This window comes from Lagopus muta, chromosome 6, assembly GCF_023343835.1.
Source record: "Lagopus muta isolate bLagMut1 chromosome 6, bLagMut1 primary, whole genome shotgun sequence".
Classification (NCBI taxonomy): domain Eukaryota; kingdom Metazoa; phylum Chordata; class Aves; order Galliformes; family Phasianidae; genus Lagopus; species Lagopus muta.
The window spans coordinates 6,727,077-6,747,058 of NC_064438.1; the positions used below are offsets into that span (position 1 = coordinate 6,727,077).

General features: G+C 60.1%; 7 protein-coding genes across 12 annotated transcripts in view; 2 read left to right on the forward strand and 5 right to left on the reverse strand.

Moving 5' to 3' along the window:
* LRRC10B (leucine rich repeat containing 10B) overlaps positions 1 to 338 on the reverse strand; it is a 1,406-nt gene extending 1,068 nt beyond the window's left edge. The window contains exon 1 of the mRNA XM_048949629.1: positions 1 to 338. This exon is cut by the window's left edge and continues 1,068 nt beyond it. Within this exon, the coding sequence (XP_048805586.1) occupies positions 1 to 192 (192 nt within the window). The 5' untranslated portion in view covers positions 193 to 338.
* A 349-nt stretch (positions 339 to 687) lies between these two features.
* SDHAF2 (succinate dehydrogenase complex assembly factor 2) lies at positions 688 to 2,466 on the reverse strand. The gene is made up of 4 exons (XM_048949648.1): positions 2,357 to 2,466; positions 1,146 to 1,369; positions 938 to 1,047; positions 688 to 863 (listed from the first exon to the last, which is right to left on the reverse strand). The coding sequence occupies exons 1-4, from the start codon at positions 2,369 to 2,371 to the stop codon at positions 733 to 735; spliced, it is 480 nt and encodes a 159-aa protein (XP_048805605.1). The 5' UTR covers positions 2,372 to 2,466; the 3' UTR covers positions 688 to 732.
* A 50-nt stretch (positions 2,467 to 2,516) lies between these two features.
* Positions 2,517 to 9,118, forward strand: CPSF7 (cleavage and polyadenylation specific factor 7). Of its 2 annotated transcripts, none has more exons than XM_048949603.1 (10): positions 2,517 to 2,581; positions 2,834 to 2,918; positions 4,545 to 4,763; positions 5,004 to 5,107; positions 5,368 to 5,513; positions 6,722 to 7,130; positions 7,206 to 7,324; positions 7,416 to 7,584; positions 7,657 to 7,830; positions 7,918 to 9,118. In XM_048949603.1, exons 2-9 carry the CDS (start codon positions 2,865 to 2,867, stop codon positions 7,823 to 7,825), a joined length of 1,389 nt encoding a protein of 462 aa, XP_048805560.1. In that variant the 5' UTR covers positions 2,517 to 2,581; positions 2,834 to 2,864; the 3' UTR covers positions 7,826 to 7,830; positions 7,918 to 9,118. The 2 variants fall into 2 exon arrangements, with proteins under 2 accessions (XP_048805560.1, XP_048805561.1); XM_048949604.1 differs by having other exon boundaries at positions 7,970 to 9,118.
* A 264-nt stretch (positions 9,119 to 9,382) lies between these two features.
* Positions 9,383 to 11,288, reverse strand: TMEM216 (transmembrane protein 216). Its single transcript, XM_048949649.1, has 6 exons — positions 11,173 to 11,288; positions 10,978 to 11,079; positions 10,820 to 10,912; positions 10,535 to 10,736; positions 9,642 to 9,688; positions 9,383 to 9,427 (listed from the first exon to the last, which is right to left on the reverse strand). Exons 1-5 carry the CDS (start codon positions 11,183 to 11,185, stop codon positions 9,673 to 9,675), a joined length of 426 nt encoding a protein of 141 aa, XP_048805606.1. The 5' UTR covers positions 11,186 to 11,288; the 3' UTR covers positions 9,383 to 9,427; positions 9,642 to 9,672.
* A 180-nt stretch (positions 11,289 to 11,468) lies between these two features.
* TMEM138 (transmembrane protein 138) lies at positions 11,469 to 13,747 on the reverse strand. 4 transcript variants are annotated; one of them, XM_048949641.1, is made up of 5 exons: positions 13,620 to 13,743; positions 12,842 to 13,076; positions 12,592 to 12,763; positions 11,835 to 11,910; positions 11,472 to 11,731 (listed from the first exon to the last, which is right to left on the reverse strand). In XM_048949641.1, exons 2-5 carry the CDS (start codon positions 12,967 to 12,969, stop codon positions 11,619 to 11,621), a joined length of 489 nt encoding a protein of 162 aa, XP_048805598.1. In that variant the 5' UTR covers positions 12,970 to 13,076; positions 13,620 to 13,743; the 3' UTR covers positions 11,472 to 11,618. The 4 variants fall into 4 exon arrangements, with proteins under 4 accessions (XP_048805601.1, XP_048805598.1, XP_048805599.1 ...); XM_048949642.1 differs by having other exon boundaries at positions 13,569 to 13,643; XM_048949644.1 differs by lacking the exon at positions 12,842 to 13,076 and having other exon boundaries at positions 11,469 to 11,731; positions 13,620 to 13,747.
* LOC125695335 (lysosomal membrane ascorbate-dependent ferrireductase CYB561A3) lies at positions 13,737 to 16,053 on the forward strand. 2 transcript variants are annotated; one of them, XM_048949627.1, is made up of 6 exons: positions 13,737 to 13,843; positions 14,311 to 14,516; positions 14,581 to 14,789; positions 14,860 to 15,014; positions 15,413 to 15,575; positions 15,726 to 16,053. In XM_048949627.1, the coding sequence occupies exons 1-6, from the start codon at positions 13,782 to 13,784 to the stop codon at positions 15,747 to 15,749; spliced, it is 819 nt and encodes a 272-aa protein (XP_048805584.1). In that variant the 5' UTR covers positions 13,737 to 13,781; the 3' UTR covers positions 15,750 to 16,053. The 2 variants fall into 2 exon arrangements, with proteins under 2 accessions (XP_048805584.1, XP_048805585.1); XM_048949628.1 differs by lacking the exon at positions 13,737 to 13,843 and adding an exon at positions 13,860 to 14,007.
* Positions 16,054 to 16,380: 327 nt separating this feature from the next.
* On the reverse strand, positions 16,381 to 19,978 carry TKFC (triokinase and FMN cyclase). Its single transcript, XM_048949590.1, has 17 exons — positions 19,850 to 19,978; positions 19,547 to 19,736; positions 19,356 to 19,466; positions 19,112 to 19,293; positions 18,963 to 19,041; positions 18,656 to 18,745; positions 18,512 to 18,546; positions 18,353 to 18,437; positions 18,192 to 18,281; positions 18,006 to 18,122; positions 17,730 to 17,849; positions 17,497 to 17,634; positions 17,182 to 17,288; positions 16,998 to 17,101; positions 16,896 to 16,929; positions 16,732 to 16,821; positions 16,381 to 16,631 (listed from the first exon to the last, which is right to left on the reverse strand). The coding sequence occupies exons 1-17, from the start codon at positions 19,853 to 19,855 to the stop codon at positions 16,479 to 16,481; spliced, it is 1,731 nt and encodes a 576-aa protein (XP_048805547.1). The 5' UTR covers positions 19,856 to 19,978; the 3' UTR covers positions 16,381 to 16,478.
* Positions 19,979 to 19,982: the final 4 nt, after the last annotated feature.

A 19,982-nucleotide genomic window follows, 5' to 3' on the forward strand; every position in this document is an offset into this window, starting at 1 on the left:
TGTGCGGAGGTGCCGCAGGGACGCCAGCTCGGCCGGCACGTCACGCAACCCGGCACCGCTCAGGTACAGCTTGCGAAGCCCACGCTGTGCCCATAGCGCCGGGGGCAACTGCCCGCCCCGAGCCTCCAGGCGCTGCTCCACGCCCGCCGGGCCCTCAGCCGAAATGGGACACGTGGAGCCGCCGCTGCCCATCGCCTCCAACTGAAGACACCGGCACCCGAGCAACGCAGTACAGCTGGGGGTGGGGCCGAGGGCCACGCCCCGCACTCCTAGGCCACGCCCCCGCGCTCCTAGGCCACGCCCTCTCAGCACAGAACCAACCCGAAAAGGCCACGCCCCTACGCCACAGGCCACGCCCACCACCCGATGCCACGCCCCCCCCTACTTCGTGCCCCTCCCCTCAGCTGTAGGCTGAGCCCCCCGACACAACATTTCCAGCACGGCTCCCTGTATTTCAGGGATCCCACCATCCTGGCCCATGCGGGGGTCCTGCGGCCCCCGTGAAACGGCACAGAAATCCATGAGGTCCCCACAGTGCCACGCCAAGATGATGCCTGGTCCCATGGCGGGTGAGCAGTGGGGCAGAGACCATAGCTTGGTATGGGGACAAACAGACGGGGGAATGGCAAGCTGTGGGGTGACCCACTGTGCCTGAGTACCTGGAGGCAGCGGACACTTGTACCAGGAGCTAGCAGTCACAGCTTTATTTGTTGTGCCCTGAGGGAGAAGCTGTCAGTTTGTGGACTCAAAGAGGTACTCCAGGTCCGGCTGCCGTAGCCTCTGCTCCTTCTTCTTGTTCTTAGCAAGCTCCTTCAGCATGGCCATCACCTCGTTGTCGAACACAGCCGGCGTGGGCTTGGCTTCTGCAAATAAGAGGCAGAGCGTAGGAGAGCAGCTCAGCACTGCCCCAAGTCGCCCACATGCAGTGCATACATACCTGTGGCCCAGTAGTAGATGTCCCAGTCATTGCTAGGCTCGTTGATGAGCCGGTCATAGAGGTTCAGCTGCCGCTCGTCCATACGGCTCAGGTTCTCCTTGGCAAAAAGGCTGCAGGAGAATACATGGGGGTAAGCGGGACACAACCTCCAGCCTGAGAAAAAGCTCCTTCCTGCCTTTGCCCTGTCACTGTCTGTGCAAGGCCCCACCTGAGCAAGATGCAGTTCTCAAGCATGCCCCTCTTCCTGCTCTCATACAGCAGACGCGCTCTCTTGGTGGGCAGAGGCTCATTGGGGCGCTCCTTCCAGGGCGGCAGTGGGATCTCCAGCATGTCCTTCCCTGAGTCGCCCAGCGATGCCCCGCTGTAGCCACGTGGCACGCACAGCATTGCCAGCGCTGGGCGGCGCAGTATGCAGTGGGGCAGCGAGCACAGCTGCCAAGGAGATGGGAAAAGATGAGGAGAGCCCTAGCAGAGCCCCACAACCCCCAGTCACCCCCATTCCACGTACAGCCCACCTATTCCCCAGCACAAGACACATCCCAGGCCCTGCTAAGCCCCCGACCCCACACATTGCCCCTCATTCCCCCTCCAGGCTCCAATCCCTCCTACCCTGCTCGTGGCTCCATCTTCTCACGCCCCCCTTATGTCCACACTCAGCTTCACATTTCACCCCCAGACTTTGCTGCCCCATCCCACACTCCTCATAGGACCTTCCCCCCAGACCCCCTTCCAGTCCTCAGAAACCCCAGTCTACTCCCATGCCACACAGCCCCACTGCCTCCAAACCCCTCCATTCCACAGGCCCTGATGTTCCCACCCTATATACAGACTCCAATCCCCTCCAAGCACCAATCCCTTTGCATTCTCCCCCAGGCAGCAATACCTTCCAAGCCCTACTTTGTCCCCATTTCCTCTGCAGATCCCAATGCACCCATTCCTCATAGGACCCCCCAGACCCCTCATTCCCCTCTGGTCAGAAACCACAATTCCACAGCGAGTCTTCAGGCTCCCCCATTCCCAATCTCCTCCATCCCACATACAGACCCCATTTCTCCCCATGCAACAATTACCCCACATTCCCCACCAGGCCCTACTCCTGCCCGTTTCCCCTCCAGGCCTCAATCCCACTTCCCACTCCCCCTCTAGGCCCCATTCTCTTACTATTCTCCCCTTCTAGGCCCTAATCCCCCTCCTCCCCCGTTCCTCTCTAGCCCCAATCCCCTCCCCGTTCCCCTCTAGGCCCCAACTCTTCCCCATTTCTCCCCTATTTCCCTTCAAGCCCTAGTCCTCACACACAGCACCAAAGCAGAAGCCCACTCCCACTTTCCTCACTGTCCCTCAGTCCCTCGCCCCGGTATCCCCAATTCGCCCCCCCAAAATCCTTCCTACAGCCTCCGTCAGCCCGCAGCCCCTTCTCACCCTGCTCATCGCCATGATTCCTCCCAACCCCACCACCACCAGGGGGCGTTCTGCACACCCAGCCCTCTCGACTCTATGGCAGGCAGGGAGGACCGGAAGGGGCGTGACGAAAGCAGGAGGAAGCGGAAAGGGGCGTGGCAAATGCGGGCGGGAGCCGGAAGGGGCGTGTCAAAGGTGGGAGGAGGAAGCAGGAAGGGGCGTGGCGTGGCGGCCCTGGAGGTGGCGGTGAGCGCTGTTGGCGCGGGAGCGCGGGAGTTTGGGGCCTACAGCGGGCGGGGCCTCACCGGGTGGGGGACGTGGGACCCCCGCTCCCTTCCTCATCCCTAAATCCCGAGCGAGGGGACGTGAGGTGGGGGAGGCTCGTGCTTTGGTCGAGGGGCCTGTTGTGCTCGCAGGGCCCGTTTCGGGGCAGGCAGGGCCCTGAGGGGGTGTGATGGGGGCAGTAAGGGTGCTGTGGTGACTCATTCCTCGCCGCAGAGCCCCTTCGGTGTGCTCTTCGCCTTGGAACATGTCGGAGGGAGTGGACCTGATTGATATCTACGCTGACGAAGAGTTTAACCAGGTGTGGAGGTTGGGAGGGGGAGGCACGCAGAGGGGGTCTGGGCAAAAAAAAAGTGGGTTTGGGGGCACACGTGGGGCTGGGATCGGTCCCGTGGGTCGGGGAATTCCCCTGGGACTGCTCTCACTGCGAAGAGTGGGCCCTGGATGTCTAGGGGCCTCACTGGGACAGCTCTCAGAGTGAGGAAGTGGCCTCAGAGGGCAGTGAGCTCCTCCTAGAATAGTTTCCGTTGCTGTTCTCTGCTCAGTTTAGGGGTTCTTGGGCAGTTTGGTGGTAGTTAGTATCCATGGAGCTTGGGAGAGGTGACTGGGGGAGGGAAAAGTAGGCATGCAGAGGTTGTAGGGCTGTAATTCCAGGATAGAAAATAATGGAGAAACTCTACAGCAGTTCTGTGGAATGCTAAAGTGAGAGCTGAAGAAAAAGAGGGGCTGCTCTAGACTGGGAGTTTGAGGGGCAAAACTGAGAGGGACAGTGTGAGCCCAACCCGTGGAAGGCATTGTGGAAAAGCGTAACCACAGAGAGTTTGGGGTGTGGGGCACAAAGGGTGCTGTAGCACAGCTGGATGGATGGAAGCTTCGGGAACTGGAGCTGGTTGTGGTTGGAGGAAAGATGGTGGCAATGGGCAGTGCTGCAGGTTCAGCGTTGCCTTGCTAGGATCTTTGTAAAGGGGAACATCAAAACACAAGCAAACCCGGAGGAGCTACGAGAGTTCCCATGTCACAGCAGCTCCTGAGCGATCCCTGCCCCAGCACCTATTCCTATTCTCCAGAGCTCTCACAAGCAGAAAGCTTCCAGGCCTTGGGGCAGGAGTGTGGGAGGCAGAGGAACTGGGGCTGTTTAGAGAATGAGGACAAAAATAACTACATATTGGAATTTCTGTAACCTTTTTATCAGCCAAAGGAGCCTAATGCCAAAAATTATGGCTTTCTTTAGGAACGGTTGTCAAGGAGAGAGCATCAGAGAGGATACGGTTTTGTACTGGGTTTCTCTGAACCTTAGGGCTGCCTGCTGATGAAGAGTGGCATCTTCTGCATGTGGAGATGGCCTCAGGGGTCAGAGGGTGGCTTTCTGGAGGACTTGGAGAGGGGAGGGATCAGCCCTTGCAGTGCTGAGGCAGATCTCTGGGTTTGTGCTGCCCGGGAGCTGGTGAGCTTCCTCAGTCACAGCTTCATCCTAAAGGCTGAAATACTGCAGAGAGTGCATGGAGAAAGTTGGCCTGAAAGAGAGTGCAATTGTGCTGGTGGAGCCAGGTGATGGAACTGCCTGCGGGCAAGGAGGGGTCTGGTACCTGCTGAAGGGAGTAGGAGGCTCAGCCCTGAGGCGTTTGGTTTCTGCTTCTGCATTGATGAGATTGGTGCATAAAACAAGCTGGATCTTGCCCAGTTGCTGAGGTCACAGCCAGCAAGCCAGCTATGGAGAAAGTGGAGGAGGTGGCTCTGGGGACGGCAGAAGGCTTTGGGATGTGACACTCCATAGGGCTGAGAATTGGCTTCTACTGGGCGGTGCTGGGAGTGTTTCAGTAGAACAGGGCAGTTCACATAGCCCCCTGTGTGCCCTAACAACCCAGAGAGCCCTTCCTGAGCCCGAGTATCAACCCCAGCTTCCCCTTAACCGTCTCTCCCCTCGCAGGACTCCGAGTTCAGTAATGCTGACCAGATGGACCTGTATGACGACGTGCTGACTGCCAGCTCGCAGCCCCCCGAAAGCCGCACCGGCAGCTTGGAGCCCCCCCCTGAGATCCGCCAGGAGCCCCCCCCCAAACCCAACAGCAAAGCCCCTGCCATCCTGTATACCTACAGCGGGCTGCGCAACAAGAGGGCAGCTGTCTACGTGGGCAGCTTCTCCTGGGTGAGTGCTTTGGAGGCACAAACAAGTGAGGGTTCTTTGGAGACGTAGGGTCGCTTGGGGCAGCGGTTCTCCTTCCTCTGTGCTGAGCCAATACTCCAAGCTGGGCTTGGCCTAAGGGAAAAGGGACTCTGTAGCCCTGAGAGGCCATGGAGCCAGCGGGAGGGCTGCCTTTGGGCCTGGGGTGCCGGGGAGGCTGCCGGAGCTGAACACAATCCCAGCCTCTGCCTTGCTGCCCCACAGTGGACAACCGACCAGCAGCTGATCCAGACCATCCGTTCAGTGGGTGTATATGATGTGGTGGAGCTGAAGTTTGCGGAGAACCGAGCCAATGGCCAGTCGAAAGGGTGAGCGCTGAGGGGTAAGGGAACGTGGGAGAATGGGGTAGCCGGGCCCCCCATAGCCACGTCCTGGGGGCGGTGAGGGGGCAGAGCTTTCCCTAGCTGGCACAGAGCAGGGAGGATGAAACGCTGGCTGTCCACAGCACAGGCATTGGGAAAGGGAGGGGGATTGATGGAGGCACGAGCTCCGTGCTGCTCGGTGTGGGTTGTCAACCTGCGAGGGGGTGAAGGGCCGGGAGCCTGCTGACCACCAGCCCTCCTTGCAGGTACGCAGAGGTGGTGGTGGCCTCTGAGAACTCGGTCCACAAGCTGCTGGAGCTCCTGCCTGGCAAAGTGCTCAATGGGGACAAGGTGGAGGTGAGGCTGGCCACCCGGCAGAACCTGTCCCAGTTCGAGGCTCAGGCTCGCAAACGTGAGTGGGGTGCAGGCGCACCGCGGGCAGCTCCCTGGGCCCCACTGAGCCGTCAGGACAAGACCTCGGGGTGTGGGGGTAAACCACCAGCAGCCTCTGGGGTTATGTCCGGTTGCTTCTGAGTCTGCTTAGATCCTGACCCGAGTCTTTATGATCCCCTTTTAGGTGCTCACTCACTGCGAAGATCCCTCGTAGCCTCCTCTTCCTCCTCTCCAAACTGAATGGGCTTAAGCCTACCAACATAGCTAAGACCCTCCATATCTATTAGTAGCTCTTCTCTGGATCTCCTCCAGAATTTGTCCATCCCTGCGGAGGTAAGGTGCCCATCACTGGACACAGTATTCCAGCTGGGGCCTGGCCGTGGGCTTTCTACAATGGCCATAGATGGTCCTAGCCTCACTCCGCAGCGATGTGACGCCCTGGCCCCGCACTGGGGGGCTCTGCAGAGCCCGCACGGACGGACTTGGCAGGAGCACTGACGAGGAGGTCTTGGCCAGCTGTGTTCATTGTAGACCCCGTGACCCATTTCATGCAAGGAAAGCCCATCTTTCTAAAGGCTTTGGCCAAGGTTCAGGGGGGTAGCTGCAACTATCGCACTCTTCCTTTGGCCCTGTTGCTGCTTGGCAGCACTGTTGGGCCGTGTCCCTGCCCACCTTCGTGGTTCAGTGGCCAGGGTTTGTGCACTTTCAGCCTCCCTGAGGGGTCTCGTAATGGCTTGGCAGCTTTCCCAGAGCTCTGTCCCCTCTTCTCTCCTGGCTCATCCCGAAAGCCTCATCCTCAATTCCTGCCCTTCTCTTCCAGGGCAGTTTTTCCTTCCTACAGCTGTTGGCACTTGGTTCTGCCCCTGCATCCATGCTCATGCTGCCTGCTTGAGCAGACTGCAGGTGCTTGGGGCTGTTTATTGCCTTCAGGAAGCTGGGCTCTGGCCATCTCTCCCCATTTCTTTTCACCCCTGTCCGCATCCCTGCTCTCTCTGTGGCCACTGAAAGCGAGCGTCCCCAGGACGCTGTGCGGGTGGCCGCGGGTGACCCTTTTGGAGAGGCACGCGTAAGTGGAGGCTACGTTTGGCTGGCTGGATCTTTCCCTGGGCACCTTGAACTTTCCTGAGGCTGAACCTCACGCGCGCGTAGGGAAGAAGAGGAGGAGGTCAGTGCGGGGCAGGCGGGACCTCTGGCCGCAGCTCACTGCCCTTCCCGTGCCCCTTGCAGGCGTGCCGCCGAGGGCCCACTCACGGGACTCCTCTGACTCGCTGGATGGCCATGCCACACCAACGGAGAACGCGCTGCCACCTGGCCGCCTGGAGAAGCCCCCCTCCATCCTGCCCTTCTTCAACCGCCCCCCCGCTGCCCTGCCCCTCATGGGGCTGCCCCCACCACCCATGCCTCCTCTGCCGCCCCTCTCCTCCAGCTTTGGCGTCCCCCCCCCGCCGCCCGGCATCCACTACCAGCACCTCATGCCCCCTCCACCCCGACTGCCCCCGCACCTGGCTGTGCCCCCCCCAGGGGCCGTCCCCCCGGCCCTGCACCTCAACCCAGCCTTCTTCCCCCCACCCAGCGCGGCCCTGGGGCCTCCACCAGATGCCTACGGCAAAGCTTTGACCTCGTACAACCACAGCAGGTGAGCGGAGGGCAGAGGGGGGCTCGGCGCCACCGGGGGGAGCTGCGCTGAGCCCTCCACCCTGTATCTGCACAGCCGGGAGCTCGGTCCACCACCTGCCCCTGTGAGCGAGGTGGAGTTCGAGGAGATCATGAATAGGAACCGGGCCATCTCCAGCAGTGCCATTTCCAAAGCGGTGTCGGGTGCCAGTGCGGGTAACGGTGACTGCGTCCCTGTGCCCCGTTGTCCCCTCAGCCCTGAGCCTGCAGCTTGCCGCATCCCTCACCGTTCCTCTGCTCCCCACAGGTGATTACAGCGATGCCATCGAGACCCTCCTGACGGCCATTGCCGTCATCAAACAGTCCCGCGTTGCCAACGACGAGCGGTGCCGCGTCCTCCTCTCCTCCCTCAAAGACTGCCTGCACGGGATCGAAGCCAAGTCCTACAGCACAGGCTCCAGCAGCAGCTCCACCAGGTACCCTGCCTCGGGGGGCTGCACGGCTCCTTGGGGTCTCCGCAGGTGACCAAACGCTCTTCTTCCCCCCAGGAAAAGACACCGGTCTCGGGAGCGCTCTCCCAGCCGGTCCCGTGAGAGCAGTCGGCGGCACCGGGACGTCCTGCACAGCGAGGATCGGCACGAGGATTATTTCCAGGAGCGGAGCCGGGAGCACGAACGGCACCGGGACAGGGACAGAGAGAGGGACCGGCACCACTGAGACAGGTGAGGCCAGAGCGGGTGCCGCTGCGCCGATGGCTGGGGACGCGTGGTGCTGCAGTGCTGACCTCGCTTCTCTTCTCTCTCGTGCAGAAGTTTTCAGTAAGTGGTTTTTAATGGACTCGTATCTCCTCACCTTGACCAGGACTGCGCCACTGACGCTGCTTCACCCCTTGCCCGCCACCCACAGCTCTTCTGGGGCACCCAAGGGACTCCCTGACACCTCGTGGCCTTGGGGCCTGAGCCCTTGCTCACACCCACTGCTACTGCTGCTCCCGGAGGAGAGGCTGAAAGCCAGGGGGCCCTGCTCTGTGAATACTTGGACCCAAAGAGAAATGGTGCTTTATTTTCACGGAGGAAGGCTCCTGAGCCCTTTCCTTTCACAGCCCTCCAGGAGTGGCTGGAAATGGACAGATCCTCGGGGGCACGGGGGCTCAGAGGCACGCAGCTTTTCGTTTCAGCTGGAAGAGAGCTGGGCTGGGGTCACCCCCTTTGCCCCAACTTTCACAGCAGGATCGCAGCCAGTTCATCTCCCAGAGCAGCAGCTCTGGCTGCCAGGAGTTGGTGGGGCCTCACACGAAGCCAGCCTCTCCCACAGAGCCTTCCTTGTTTTAGAGGAAGCAGAGCTGCAAACGCAGGGACTGTGTCTCCCCTTCCCAGCAGCATTTCTGCGCACAGTGGTGTACTTGCAAGCTGGGACAGGTGGCAGAGACAACGAGCCACCTGTCAAGGCAAGACAAAGAGCCACGAGGTCCCTATGCCCAGTGTGGCTGCACAGTGCTGTGCACAGCTGTTTCAAGGCCCAGGAGGAGCTCATAGCCCCAGACAGGTCCCTCCAACTAAAGTTGTGCACTGGAGGAGCCCAAAGGGTTCAAGGCAAACTAAGGAGCCCCAAACCACCAGCCAGCCCCCCGGGATGCCAGTTGGGTGGCATCGCCTTCAGAACTGTTGCTGGACAGGAGAAACCCGGCTCCACAGGTCTTTTTTTAGGCTAAAATCACACAAAAAAATTCTGTCAAGTACCACGAGGTGCCTGCCAGCTTAGCAGGTGAACGCTGGGGGGAAGCATTTGGTGGGTGAGTTCTGGTTTTTGTTTTTTTGTTGTTTTTTTTTTTTCTACTTAACGACACAAGTTTATAGTTTCTTTCCAATTAGTGGGGGGAAAAGTGCAGAGCGAACCCCTGTTAACCACCTGGCGAGGCGCTGCCCCTCCTGCCCGCAGTGACTAGGTTTGTTTGTCTTTCTGATAGGTTGGAAATTGTGTAATAAACTTGATGACATTGTCAGTCTTTTATATGGCATTTTTGAAGAGATTCTGTCGGGGATGAAGGCGTGTGCGTCGTAGGGGAGTGCAGCCACATTTGAGGGATGGGCAGCAAAAGCCAAGCACCTACATGATCTCCCCACCCAAAGTCTTCCAGTGCCTTCCCAAGAGCTTCTGTGCCCCCCCAGGTTAGCTCAGGGCAGGGGTTGGCACTGGTAATGAGGTGCCTGAAGCCTCTGAGCACCCTATGGCCAGCCTGCTGCCCTCGAGGATGCCACAGACTGAGGCACCAGGTAAAAATACATATTTATTGGAAAATAGTGATTTCTTCTGACAATGCTGTAAAAAAAAAAAAAAAAAAATTTCTCTGTACCTTTGAACTGACCTGTGTGTCACAAGCCTTGGGGTCAGGTGCCAGCAGGGCCAGCGCTGCCTGGGAAGGCAGGAAGAAGCACCCTCCTGGCACTGGCCACAGGTGCTGGCATGGGTCTGGCTCACTGCCACAGGCTGGGAGATGTAGCCAGTGCCACCTGCTTGCTGCCATCTCGTGTACCTGTGCTGCTGTGGTCCTCTGTTGCAGGGTCTCAGTACGCATCTGTGCTGTAAAGGACAGAGGAGGACATGTGAGGAGAGGCTCAACCACCAGAAGGCTGTGCTGCTGTTCAGTGAGACCTGGACAGGCTAAGATTTGGGTGGGGGATGAACCTGATGAGGTTCAACGAGGGCAAGTGTAGGGTCCTATGCATGTAACTGCGTACAGCAGTGCTGGAAGGGATCTGCAGAGAAGGATTTGGGTGTCCTGGTGGATAATGGGTTGGCCATGAACCAGCAGCGTGCCTTTGTGGCCAAGAATGCCAGTAGTGTCCCCGTTGACAAACACTTGTCCATACACTAGCAGTGTGCTCTCATGGCCAAGGAGCCCAGCAGGACCCTGGGGTACATTGTGCAGAGTGTGGCCAGCGGAGCAAGCAAGGTTCTCCTCATCCTCTGCTCTGCCCTAGGGAGGCCACATCTGGAGCAATGGGACCAGTTCTGGCTTCCCTGGCTCTTAGTAGATAAGAAACTGCTGTAGTGCTGCAAAGATGGTTGAGGCCTGGAGCACCTCCCTTACAAGGAAAGGCTGAGAGCCCTGCAGCCGTTCTGCCTGGAGAAGGGAAGGCTGAAAGGGGATCTGATCAATGCTTATCAATATCTGAAGGGTAGGGGTCAAGAGCATGGGGGCAGGAACAAGGGACAACAGGGAACCAACTGGAACACGGTAATTTCATTTGAACACGAGGAAGAACTTGACTTTGAGGGTAACAGAATAGTGGAACGAGCTGCCCAGAGAGATGGTGGGGACACCCACCTGGATGCTCTCCTTTGTAACGTACTCTAGAGAACCTTCTTTAGCAGGGGGTTCGACAGGAGAACCTCCAGAGCTCCCTCCCCTCCTGTGCCACCTACCTAGAGAAGGAGGTGAGCGCCAGGCCACCCAGCAGCAGCTCCACTGCGTAGAAGAGCAGGAGGATGGCGCTGAGGATGGCCTCCAGGCGCAGGGCGTAGGTCTGCAGCAGCAGGCAGTAGGTCGCCATGACAGCCGCCGGCACGGTGAGGGCCAGGCAGACGGCCAGAGGCACCTTGCGCTGGCACAGGTTGCCCTTGGAACCTGCAGGGCACAGGGTGAGCAGTGCGAGGCCCCGCAGCGTGACGAAGGGCTTGGGGGGAGGGAGAAAAGGGACGAGGCCTCACCGAAGAAGATGCGCGTGGCCTCAACGCCGAGGTAGAGCAGCAGCAGCAGCACGTCCAGCAGCAGGTTGGTGAGCGGGTACGGCAGCAGCAGCACTGCGGGCACGGCCACGCTCAGGGCTGGGCGCGGGGGGCGGAGGAGCGGGAGGGCGGGAGCTCACCCTTGTAGGCGAAGATGAACGCCTCCAGCAGGAAGTAGGTCGCGCTGTACCACCCGTTGAGGAAGAGCAGGACCTGCAGCGGGGCCGAGGAGCGCTGGCGGCCTGCGGGGGTCGTGGGACGGGATGGGCGAGGTCCCGCTGTCCGCCGCCCGGCTCACGTTCCCCGCCGCCTCCCGCTCCCGGCCCCACACTCACTCCTCGCCGCCATCTTCCATCTCCATGGGAACCGCCGCTGCCGGCGGGAAGCCGCCCGGCTGCTCTCTCCTGCCCTCTCTATGGCCCTGGAGGACCGAACCCGCAGTTCGAATCCTCAGTCCGCTCGCTTCGTTTCTCCCCCTTGCTGTTGCGCCTGCAGAACCCCAGGGGGTATTGCCCAGTGGGAATAACCCTGGATTTCGGAACACCGAGCAGGCCAAGGCTGCTTGACAAGCAAACAGCAGGAGAGACCCAGGACACACAGATTGGAAAATGTAGACAATTTATTTCCTTACTACTCATAAAAACGCCCAAATCCCACCAGGGGCTGTGACACCGGGATGGATCCTCCCTCCCCCATCTGGGGGCTGGGACCCTCCAGCCTCTTGGCTCCATCCCCCCAGGGGGAGGAGCTGCAGAGGGGGCAGCAAGCTGGAGTGGGGCCATCAACCACGGAAGTGAGCAAACTCCTTGCGCAGCCAGAGCGAGTCCTGGTAGAAGAGTGGGTCACCCAGGTGCACTGCAGTCCTCTTGTAGAAGTAGCAATAGAGCACAGCCGCTGCGGGAAGAAGGGAGGTGAGGGCACAGGGACTAAGCTGTGGGGTGTCCCTCAGGCAGGTGACAGAGTTGTTCCTGCTTTCTCAGCAAGCGTGAGCCCTTACCCAGCCGCTGGAAAACAAATAGTGTCTGCAGGCCTTCTGTCCAGATGAAGCGACTGGAATCCCTCCAGCGCAGGTTCTGACATAGACAGAAACAAGAAAGAACCCATGGGCTAATTTAGGGGTGCTGATGATCCCACTGGGATGGAGCTAGCCCCACAAGGGCTGTTGTGCTCTTGGTGCCAGCTCCAAAGGTTAAGCAGCTCAGGGGATTTGGCCAGCAAGTCAGGACCTATTCTTGCTTCAGACTTTAGATCCCTGCAAATCCCCACCAATCTGCTGTCCAGACAGTGTGGGTACAACATCCCTGGGTCGCTTCAGTCACAAACTGGCCCTGGGGTAGCAGGATGGACCCTCTCCCCAAGCCCTGTTGAAGAGCATACAGGAAGCACCTGTCAGCTGCTTTGCTTGACAAATGGTGACTGTGGCACAGGATGGGGGAGCTGAAATGGGGAAGAAGGGGCTGCTTGGACACAGCAGGGACCCTTAGGGCTTGTTTTCAGCAGGGAGGGGGCTGCCTCCAGCCTGAGTGCTGGTGTTTGCTGGGGATTCATCCCAGGTAAACAAAGCAGGAGTCCCCTGGCCTTCAGCAGGGACTACTCCGGTGTGGTGAGTTTCTGTGCAAGGCTTTCCCTGCAGATTTTCAAGCAGATCACAGTGCTGAGGCTGGGGCTGAGATGAGGTAGCCCAATAGCTATAACAAGTGGGAGATTATGGCCTTCCTTTCACAGGGGGAGACAGAAGAGAGAAGCGAGCCTACCATGATCCAGACGTGGAAGGAGATGCTGAGTGCCAGGTAGGCTGCCGACAGTAGGATGGTCCCCTTGAACTTGTGGAAGAGAAGGTTGACCAGTCCAGCTTGGAAGACAAAGGTATTGAAGAACATGAGGAAGATGATGATGACATTGAAGAGAATGGCAATATCCTGGATGCTGCAGAAGAAGAGAGATGCAGTAAGAGAGAGGAGAGAGTGATGTGGGAGAGCCCGGACCTCCTACCCTGGTGCTCACATGAAGAGGACAAGCTGGACAGCAGGAGCTGTGCGGAGCAGCTCCGAGAAGGAATTGACAAACAGGTCGTAGAAAAGCAGCAGAAACTGCAGGAACAGCACCAAGCTGTAGTTGCTGGTCTGGAGCATCTTCCTTTGGTGGAGGCTTGAGCCTTCAGCCCCAGCATCCCTAGTGCTGAGGGCAGCTCATGGCACAGGGCTAGGAGCTCGGCATCGCTGCTCCCTACAGCTGGCACCTGAAGGAAGCAGAGTTCAGCTTGGTAGGGCTGGGCACAGCCAGCAAACCCAAAACAGAGTCAAAGCCGTGACAAATCCCAACAGCGTTTGGCACACTGGTGCCTCCGGCTCCCCCAGGCCATGCCATAGGAATGGGCTGGAGCACGCCATGACCCAGCATTGCTGTCCATTGCCCCACCCCAGCCGCATGCTCCCGGCTTGGGGCGGCTCGCACAGGAGGAGACAGGTGTGGGGATGAGAAGGGAGCCAGAGCCTTCCTTCCCATCTCTCACAGGTAAGGCACTGCCCAGAGCTGACGGGGGCCAGGAGAACGGGAACTGCCCGTATCGCTGCCACAAAGAGTCGCGAAGCTGAGAATCGCTCCCAAAACCCCACACCGCGCCCAGCCCGGCTCGCGGCCTCCTTCCCCATGGAGATCCACAGGGGCGCTCCCCCGGGCCTTTTCCCAGCCACGGAGCCCCGCAGTCTCGTCTCCATGCCGCTCTCGGTACCGTTGTCCCCGCTTCGTCCACCTCCAGCCCTGACCGCGGCCCAATGCTCACCCACGGCCACCGTTCTCCATCTCCATGGGAACCGCAGACGGAAGCGGGGGCGGAAGCGCGAGGGGGCCGCTCTATCCACAGCTCTCGTTGGTCGCGTTGGCCTCCACCCCGGCAGCGACCACACCACCACCGAGGCGGGCTGCTAGAGCGGCGCCGTCCAACATGGCGGCGCTCGCTGAAGGGGAAGGGGAGGTGGGGCCCAACGGGTCCCGGGAGGGTTTGAGGTGCGGTTTCCCCCGACGCAAAAATATCTATTTCTCGGGACAGATGCAAATCCCCAGGCAAATAAGCGCGGCCCCGTGCCTGTCCGTCACTTCTTGGGGCTGTGGGGCTGCACTTCTTTGGGACGCTGGGGGCAGCTTTGTCAACGCAGGGAACAGCTTTGGAGGTGCTGGGCCCAGATTTGGGGGTGCTGGGGGCACGTTGGGGGTTTGGGGGTGGGATTTGAAGGTGCTAGGCTCCGGTTTGAGGGTGCTGAGGGTGGATTTAGAGGTGCTGGGGAGAGTTTTGGGCTGCTGGGGATCTGCAGAGAACGTTTCTTCCTGCCTGCCTGCCCCCACTGGATGGGGCCACCCTCCCCACCGCAGCTGCTTCCCCTTTCGGGTGGCTCCTCCCCAGTGTGCCTGCATCCAACTAAGCAGGTGCAGCAGGGAGCCTCCAGGAAGGCTGAAAGCTCCTGTTTCCCCCCCAGGACCCTGCAACTTGCTGCGGTGATGCTGGATCTGCCTTTCCTGCCTTTCTGCGCCTTCCTGGGGAGCCTGGGGCTGGGCTGCGTGGCCTTTGTCAGTGCGTGGTGCCAGCACTGGCGAGGTGGCTTTGCCTGGGATGGCAGCGCCCGCATGTTCAACTGGCACCCGGTGCTGATGGTGACAGGCATGTTGGTGCTGTATGGAGCAGGTAAGCAGCGCGTGCGGGGTGCGGCGACGTCCCATTGTCCCTCCCTGACACTGTCACCCACCAGCGGCTCTGGTGTACCGCCTACCCCCCACCTGGCGTGGCCCCAAGCTGCCCTGGAAGATGCTGCACAGCGCGCTGGCACTGACAGCCTTCATCCTTGCTGTGCTGGGACTGGTGGCTGTCTTCAACTTCCACAATGCGAGCAGAACGCCCAACATGTACTCGCTGCACAGCTGGCTGGGGCTGGGCACCATACTACTCTTCTCCTGCCAGGTGAGTGCTCGCCCTGACACCTCACATCCCTGCCCCTTGTGCCACCCCTCCTCATCTCTTGTCCCCACAGTGGGTGGCTGGCTTCAGTGCTTTCCTGCTGCCCTATGCACCCATCTGGCTCCGCACCCTCTACAAGCCCATCCACGTCTTCTTCGGCTCCACCATCATTATGCTCTCCATGGCCTCCTGTGTGTCAGGCATCAATGAGAAGCTCTTCTTCAGCCTGTGAGTGCTGGGGATTCGGGCTGTGTGTTGACTCTCTGTGATTATGCTGGCGTTGAGTGAAACTAAATGTGGGCTTAGTTAAGGGAAGTGTGTGATTTCCCTCCATGCCAGGTGCACAGTTCCTGGGTAATAAATTATGTGGGCTGAGAGGAAGACGGGGCAGTTCAGGAAGGCTTTCTGGGAGGGTTTAACTCCACAGATGTCACCTCCAGCCATGCTGCCACATACACTGGCCGCTTGTAGCTGGTGCAGCATTCATCTTGGGTCAGCGGACTGGGACAGCACCCTTGGGACAGGTGACCATGGGAGCAGTGTTATGGAGCCACCAGGGTAGGAGGGAGCTCAGCCCACAGTCCCAGGGCATCATGTGAGATGAGCACTGTGATTCTCCTCCAAAGGAAGAATGGGACAGCGTCGGTGCCATACAAACTCCTTCCACCTGAGGCCGTATTTGCAAACATTTTGGGGCTCCTAATCATCCTGTTTGGGATGCTGGTGCTGTATGCCCTGGCCAAGCCCAGCTGGAAGCGCCCAGAGGCCGACTCCCTTGACACTCACCAGGTACTTGCCTTGCTGTGGGGCTGCTCCCAGTACGGCTTTAAGGAGCTGAGCTGGGGGTCTGCCCCTGCCCCCCACAGCCCCAGCTGGCTTATCTTCAGGGTGGGGGTGGCAGGCAGCATGGGCTGAAGGTTCACGCATATCTCCTTGCAGCCTCTGCTTGGTGCTGAGCACTGACACCTCTGAGGTCTCTCCCATTGCTGCCAGCCCCAGGCTCTCTGATCCTGGCTCTGATCCCCCATGCCTGGACTGCGATCTGTGCCAAAGCCCTGCAGTGCCATCCTGAGAGTCAGGTCTAGAGCTGCTTGAGAAGCTCTCTGTGCCAAGGGACCTGGCCCAGGACAGGCTGCCCCGGCTCCATCTCCTCTGCAGGAACAGCAGGAGCCTTTGCACCATGCCTTGCCTGTTGTGGGGATGCTTGTGCGGAGGTAGAACCAACCCAGCAGTCAAATGAACACCTAATAAACTGCTGGCTTCCTTCCTCAGTGCTCCTGTGCATCCTTTGGGGCTGCTCTGCCAGTTCCTCAGCCCTTAGAGCCACCATGTGTTCCCCACCTCGTGCTGCAGACCTGGTTCCTGTTTTGTCTCTTGACTGGAGCCTCCTCCAGACCCCGTGCCTGCAGCCACATGAACCCCGTGGTTTCCCCACCCGGCACCCAGCCACGGGTCAGTGGCAAAGGCACGCGGATAGCCCAGCTGCTTCCTTCCTCCATGGTTCCGTTTTGCATGGGGATGCATCCCTGAAGGGCCAGTTGCCTCCCACACCCCACATCCCACCATGCTGTCCCTCTCTGTATGAGAATAGATGCTCTAGTAGCACTGCAAAGGTTTATTAGGGGCATGCAGGGTGTGCCAACACCTCTCCCATCACCACCGCGGCCCTGGGGACCTGCAGGGGGATATAGCTCAGCCCTGCAATCCCTCCAGCACAGCTCGCAGCACAGCTGCTGCCGCCACAGCCCCGGGATCAGGCTGCAGCAGCTGGGCTGAGCTGATGTAGCTGGCTCTGCCTGCACCAGCCTCCATGTGCCGAGTAGACTCTGCTGCTGCCTCTGCCCTCTGCTTGGAAACACAGGTATGCTCAGCACACGGCTGGGACACAGAAGGCAGCCCCAGATGTCACCTGGGTGCCACCCATCCTAGGACTCCATCCCCATACCTCCACAGCAGAGGCCAGCACCGTAAGCAGGTCAGCTCTGGGGCTGCGTAACGCATGCAGTGCCTGTGCTGCAGCACACAGTGCATCCAGCTGGGAGACACAGTGGGGGGATGAGCACTGGGACCCTCGCCAGAGGCTCTGTCCCTCAGCATCGCAGCACTCACCATTGTCCTGTCGCCTGGGGCCGCTCCTCCGTACCTGCACAAGGAGCAGAGGGCTTGACAAGGTCCCACTCAGGGAGTCCCAGGGGGTCCTGCTGCACTCACCGCTGCATGGCTTCAATGCCAGCATCCACAGCGTCGGCCCACACTGGCAGGTCGCTGCGGTTGTGCAGGGGGTGGGCTGCTGCTGTCAGGAACAGTCCATATAGCTGCCAGAACACATCAGTGCATGTGATGGGGGGGATGGTGGGGGTCCTGAGACATGCCCCCTCCCTTCACTGGGGCTCACCACACCAGAGGAGCCACCCATCTTGTCCAGCAGGAGGTCGGCCAGAGCGGAGAAGAGATGGGCTGGAGATGAAGGCAGGGGCTGGGCACGCATCCATTCCTGGATGGCTGTAGGGTGGAAAGAAAGGGCTGGGGTACTCCCCACAGGGACCCCCAACTACCCTGGGGGGCTCTGCCCCTCTTGGGAGACAGCTGGTCTTCCCCCATGCCTGGTGCGGGGATATTTGTGGGGACCCAGCAAGGAGCAAATGGGGGGAACTGTGTCCTTGGAGGGGGTGCCCCAGCAGATGGCACTTCCCAGGGCACCAGCACCCACCTCGGGCAGCTCGGGCGTGTGTGTGGCCACAGTCCCCATCACCTGCTGCACGGTCCAGCTCATTGAGCTTGTCCTGCAGGCCCAGCAGGGTGCTGCACACTCGTGCCAGCACCTTCTGCGCTCGCTCCATGCCGGGCCCTGAGGAGACATGACCCCCCCATCCTCAAAGTAGCTAGGGAAACTGAAGCACGAGGAGGTGACAGCATCCTCTCTCACTCTACTGCTGCCCATACCTGTACTGGGCACTTGCTTTGCTGTCTCCATTCCCTCCTTTGGTGCTTCCACCTCTGGTCTCTGGCTCATGGCAGGTCCTGTGACCACATTAGGCCATGCCACGGCAGTAGTCTCAGCATCTGGAGCAGCAGGAGGGGAGAGTGAGTCTAATAGACTAACTTCACCACAGCTAGTAGCCAGGTACTGGTACTGCATGTCCACAGGGTCCAGTGTCTTGGGCCACCCCACACATTCCCATGGTCCCATGCCACCCCCCCCATGTTTCAGGTGCTCACCAATCAGCTTCAGCAGCTCCTTGTCCACCAGCAGAAGGGTGAGGGAGATCCCGGCCATCTCCAGCGCTGTCATGAAGGAGCCCACCAGTGCCCGAGCAATACAGACGCCACGCTTCTCTGCAGGAATGAGAAGGATGTAAGTGAGGAGGTCCCTAGAAGGTCCCCATGAGGTCCCCAGTGACTCACCCAGACTGCTCACAGCCACACCAGCCACAATGCTCAGCTCCAGGCAGGACAGACCGCCCAGGTTGTTCACCACCAGCACCACAGAGGCTCCTGTGGAGCAGTGAGCAGAGTAAGAGCCCCACTTGTAGCACAAGAGGTGCATAGGGGCCAGGGGGACTCACCAGGGCTCAGGGGCAGGTGAGAGGCATTGGAGGGGTCGGTCATATGTGCCAGCATTGTCTCCACCGCCTCATCCACAGGCATCACCTGGGGGACACAAGGGGAGCGTGAGGGCAGGGAGGAGACACAGAGGGAGGATGGGGTGAAAGAACGATGCTCACTTTCATTCTGCGCACGCCAGCCTCGCCGTGGATCCCTGCAGAAGGGTAGCAGTGTCACCCCATGCTGATGCCTGGGGTTGGGGCAAGGGTCATGTGGACCCATGCCCCCCAGCAGCTTGGCACATGGAGGGGGCAGCTCCTCACCCAGCCCCAGCTCCATCTCATCATTAGCCAGCTGGAAGGTAGGCTTGGAGCCAGGCACGCTGCATGGTGACAGGCTGAGCCCCAGAGTGCCTGCAAAAAGGTGAAGGCAGAAAGGGATGCATGCCAGATTTCAGGGCAGGCATTGAGCACGTGGTTGGTTGGATGGGGAGGCAGAAGGGCGACTGTGTCCCAGGCACGCTGCAGGTGCGTGGGGTGCTGAAGTTCACCCTGTGCTGGTGCCTCTTATCAGGCACTGTGGAAGAACAGAGATGGGGTTGGGGACAGGGATTAGGCCCCATGCACATACCCATGCCTTTGGTGAGTGCTGACACCCTTGTGACGATCTCATCCAAGCTTGCCCCCGCCTCAGCCATGGCTCCAGCCACCTGCAAAGAGGCATCGATGGGTGAAGGATGCCCGCATGTCACCGCCGAGGGGCACTGCATCTTCACACACCTTGTGCACGAGGACAGTGCCACACAACCCGCGGCGCCCAGCTTTCTTCTGGCTGGTGAAGGCGCAGTCGTCGCCCACCACCACCATCCGTACATCGGCGCCCTCTGCCCGTGCCCGCTCCAGTGCCAGCCCAAAGTTCAAGCGGTCCCCGGTATAGTTCTTCACAATCAGCAGCGTCCCCACTGCGAGCAAGAAGTCAAACCACAGGCCCACGGTGTCCCCATGCCCCACAGTGTCATCATACCTGCACCAGCCGCTGTCACCGCCCGGATGGCTGCCAGGATGCTGCCCACAGCGGGAGAGGTGAAGACGGCACCGGCCACCACGCCGCTCAGCATGCCTTTCCCAATGTAGCCTGCAACGGGCACAGGGGGCTCGGGGATGCCCAAGGGGCATCAAGGCCACGGGTGGGCACTTACCTGCGTGGGCACTCACCTGCATGAGCGGGTTCATGTCCGGAGCCCCCTCCGGAGAGCAGTGCCACACGTCCCCGCAGGGCAGCCAGGTCAGAACGTAGGGCCACTCGGTGTCCCCGCAGCAGCTGCAGCCCGGGGTTGCATGCCACCAGCCCTGCCAGTGCATCCTCAGCACAGCTGGCCACCGAGCACACCAGCTTCTTGGGGACCTGGAGGCGCAGAGCGGTGGCTGGGTAGGGGGCTGGGGAGCTGGGTGTGCGGGTGGGGAGCAGGGTAGGAGGCTGGGAGGCTGGCTGGGGGCTGCGTGCTGCCCCAGGCTCACCTCCATGATTGGGGCGTGCGCAGCACCAAGAGGACACGGGGTTCTGTCCACTGTCACCGCGCTGCAGCTCCCGCACAGCCTTCAGACCCAGGTTCAAACTCTGTTTGGAAGTGAGGGAGGGCAAGGTCCAGGC

What these genes read in the sequence shown, in the direction of transcription:
- TMEM138 (XM_048949641.1), bottom strand. Translation starts at nt 12,969, where the DNA reads ATGCTCCAGACCAGCAACTACAGCTTGGTGCTGTTCCTGCAGTTTCTG. An exon ending in CCTTCCACGTCTGGATCATG is followed by an intron (nt 11,911 to 12,591) that starts GTAGGCTCGCTT and finishes TGTCTATGTCAG; the next exon opens with AACCTGCGCTGGAGGGATTC. An exon ending in ATTTGTTTTCCAGCGGCTGG is followed by an intron (nt 11,732 to 11,834) that starts GTAAGGGCTCAC and finishes TTCTTCCCGCAG; the next exon opens with CGGCTGTGCTCTATTGCTAC.
- SDHAF2 (XM_048949648.1), bottom strand. An exon ending in GAGAACTGCATCTTGCTCAG is followed by an intron (nt 1,048 to 1,145) that starts GTGGGGCCTTGC and finishes ATTCTCCTGCAG; the next exon opens with CCTTTTTGCCAAGGAGAACC. An exon ending in CATCTACTACTGGGCCACAG is followed by an intron (nt 864 to 937) that starts GTATGTATGCAC and finishes TCTTATTTGCAG; the next exon opens with AAGCCAAGCCCACGCCGGCT.
- TMEM216 (XM_048949649.1), bottom strand. An exon ending in GTTCATCTTCGCCTACAAGG is followed by an intron (nt 10,913 to 10,977) that starts GTGAGCTCCCGC and finishes CCGTGCCCGCAG; the next exon opens with TGCTGCTGCTGCCGTACCCG. An exon ending in GGCCACGCGCATCTTCTTCG is followed by an intron (nt 10,737 to 10,819) that starts GTGAGGCCTCGT and finishes TGTGCCCTGCAG; the next exon opens with GTTCCAAGGGCAACCTGTGC.
- TKFC (XM_048949590.1), bottom strand. An exon ending in TCACCTGCCCCTGAGCCCTG is followed by an intron (nt 18,282 to 18,352) that starts GTGAGTCCCCCT and finishes ACTGCTCCACAG; the next exon opens with GAGCCTCTGTGGTGCTGGTG. An exon ending in TGGGTGGCTCCTCTGGTGTG is followed by an intron (nt 17,102 to 17,181) that starts GTGAGCCCCAGT and finishes GTGTTCTGGCAG; the next exon opens with CTATATGGACTGTTCCTGAC.
- LOC125695335 (XM_048949627.1), top strand. Translation starts at nt 13,782, where the DNA reads ATGGCGGCGCTCGCTGAAGGGGAAGGGGAGGTGGGGCCCAACGGGTCC. An exon ending in GGGTCCCGGGAGGGTTTGAG is followed by an intron (nt 13,844 to 14,310) that starts GTGCGGTTTCCC and finishes TTTCCCCCCCAG; the next exon opens with GACCCTGCAACTTGCTGCGG. An exon ending in GAGAAGCTCTTCTTCAGCCT is followed by an intron (nt 15,015 to 15,412) that starts GTGAGTGCTGGG and finishes TCTCCTCCAAAG; the next exon opens with GAAGAATGGGACAGCGTCGG.
- CPSF7 (XM_048949603.1), top strand. Translation starts at nt 2,865, where the DNA reads ATGTCGGAGGGAGTGGACCTGATTGATATCTACGCTGACGAAGAGTTT. An exon ending in ACGTGGGCAGCTTCTCCTGG is followed by an intron (nt 4,764 to 5,003) that starts GTGAGTGCTTTG and finishes GCTGCCCCACAG; the next exon opens with TGGACAACCGACCAGCAGCT. An exon ending in ACCTCGTACAACCACAGCAG is followed by an intron (nt 7,131 to 7,205) that starts GTGAGCGGAGGG and finishes GTATCTGCACAG; the next exon opens with CCGGGAGCTCGGTCCACCAC.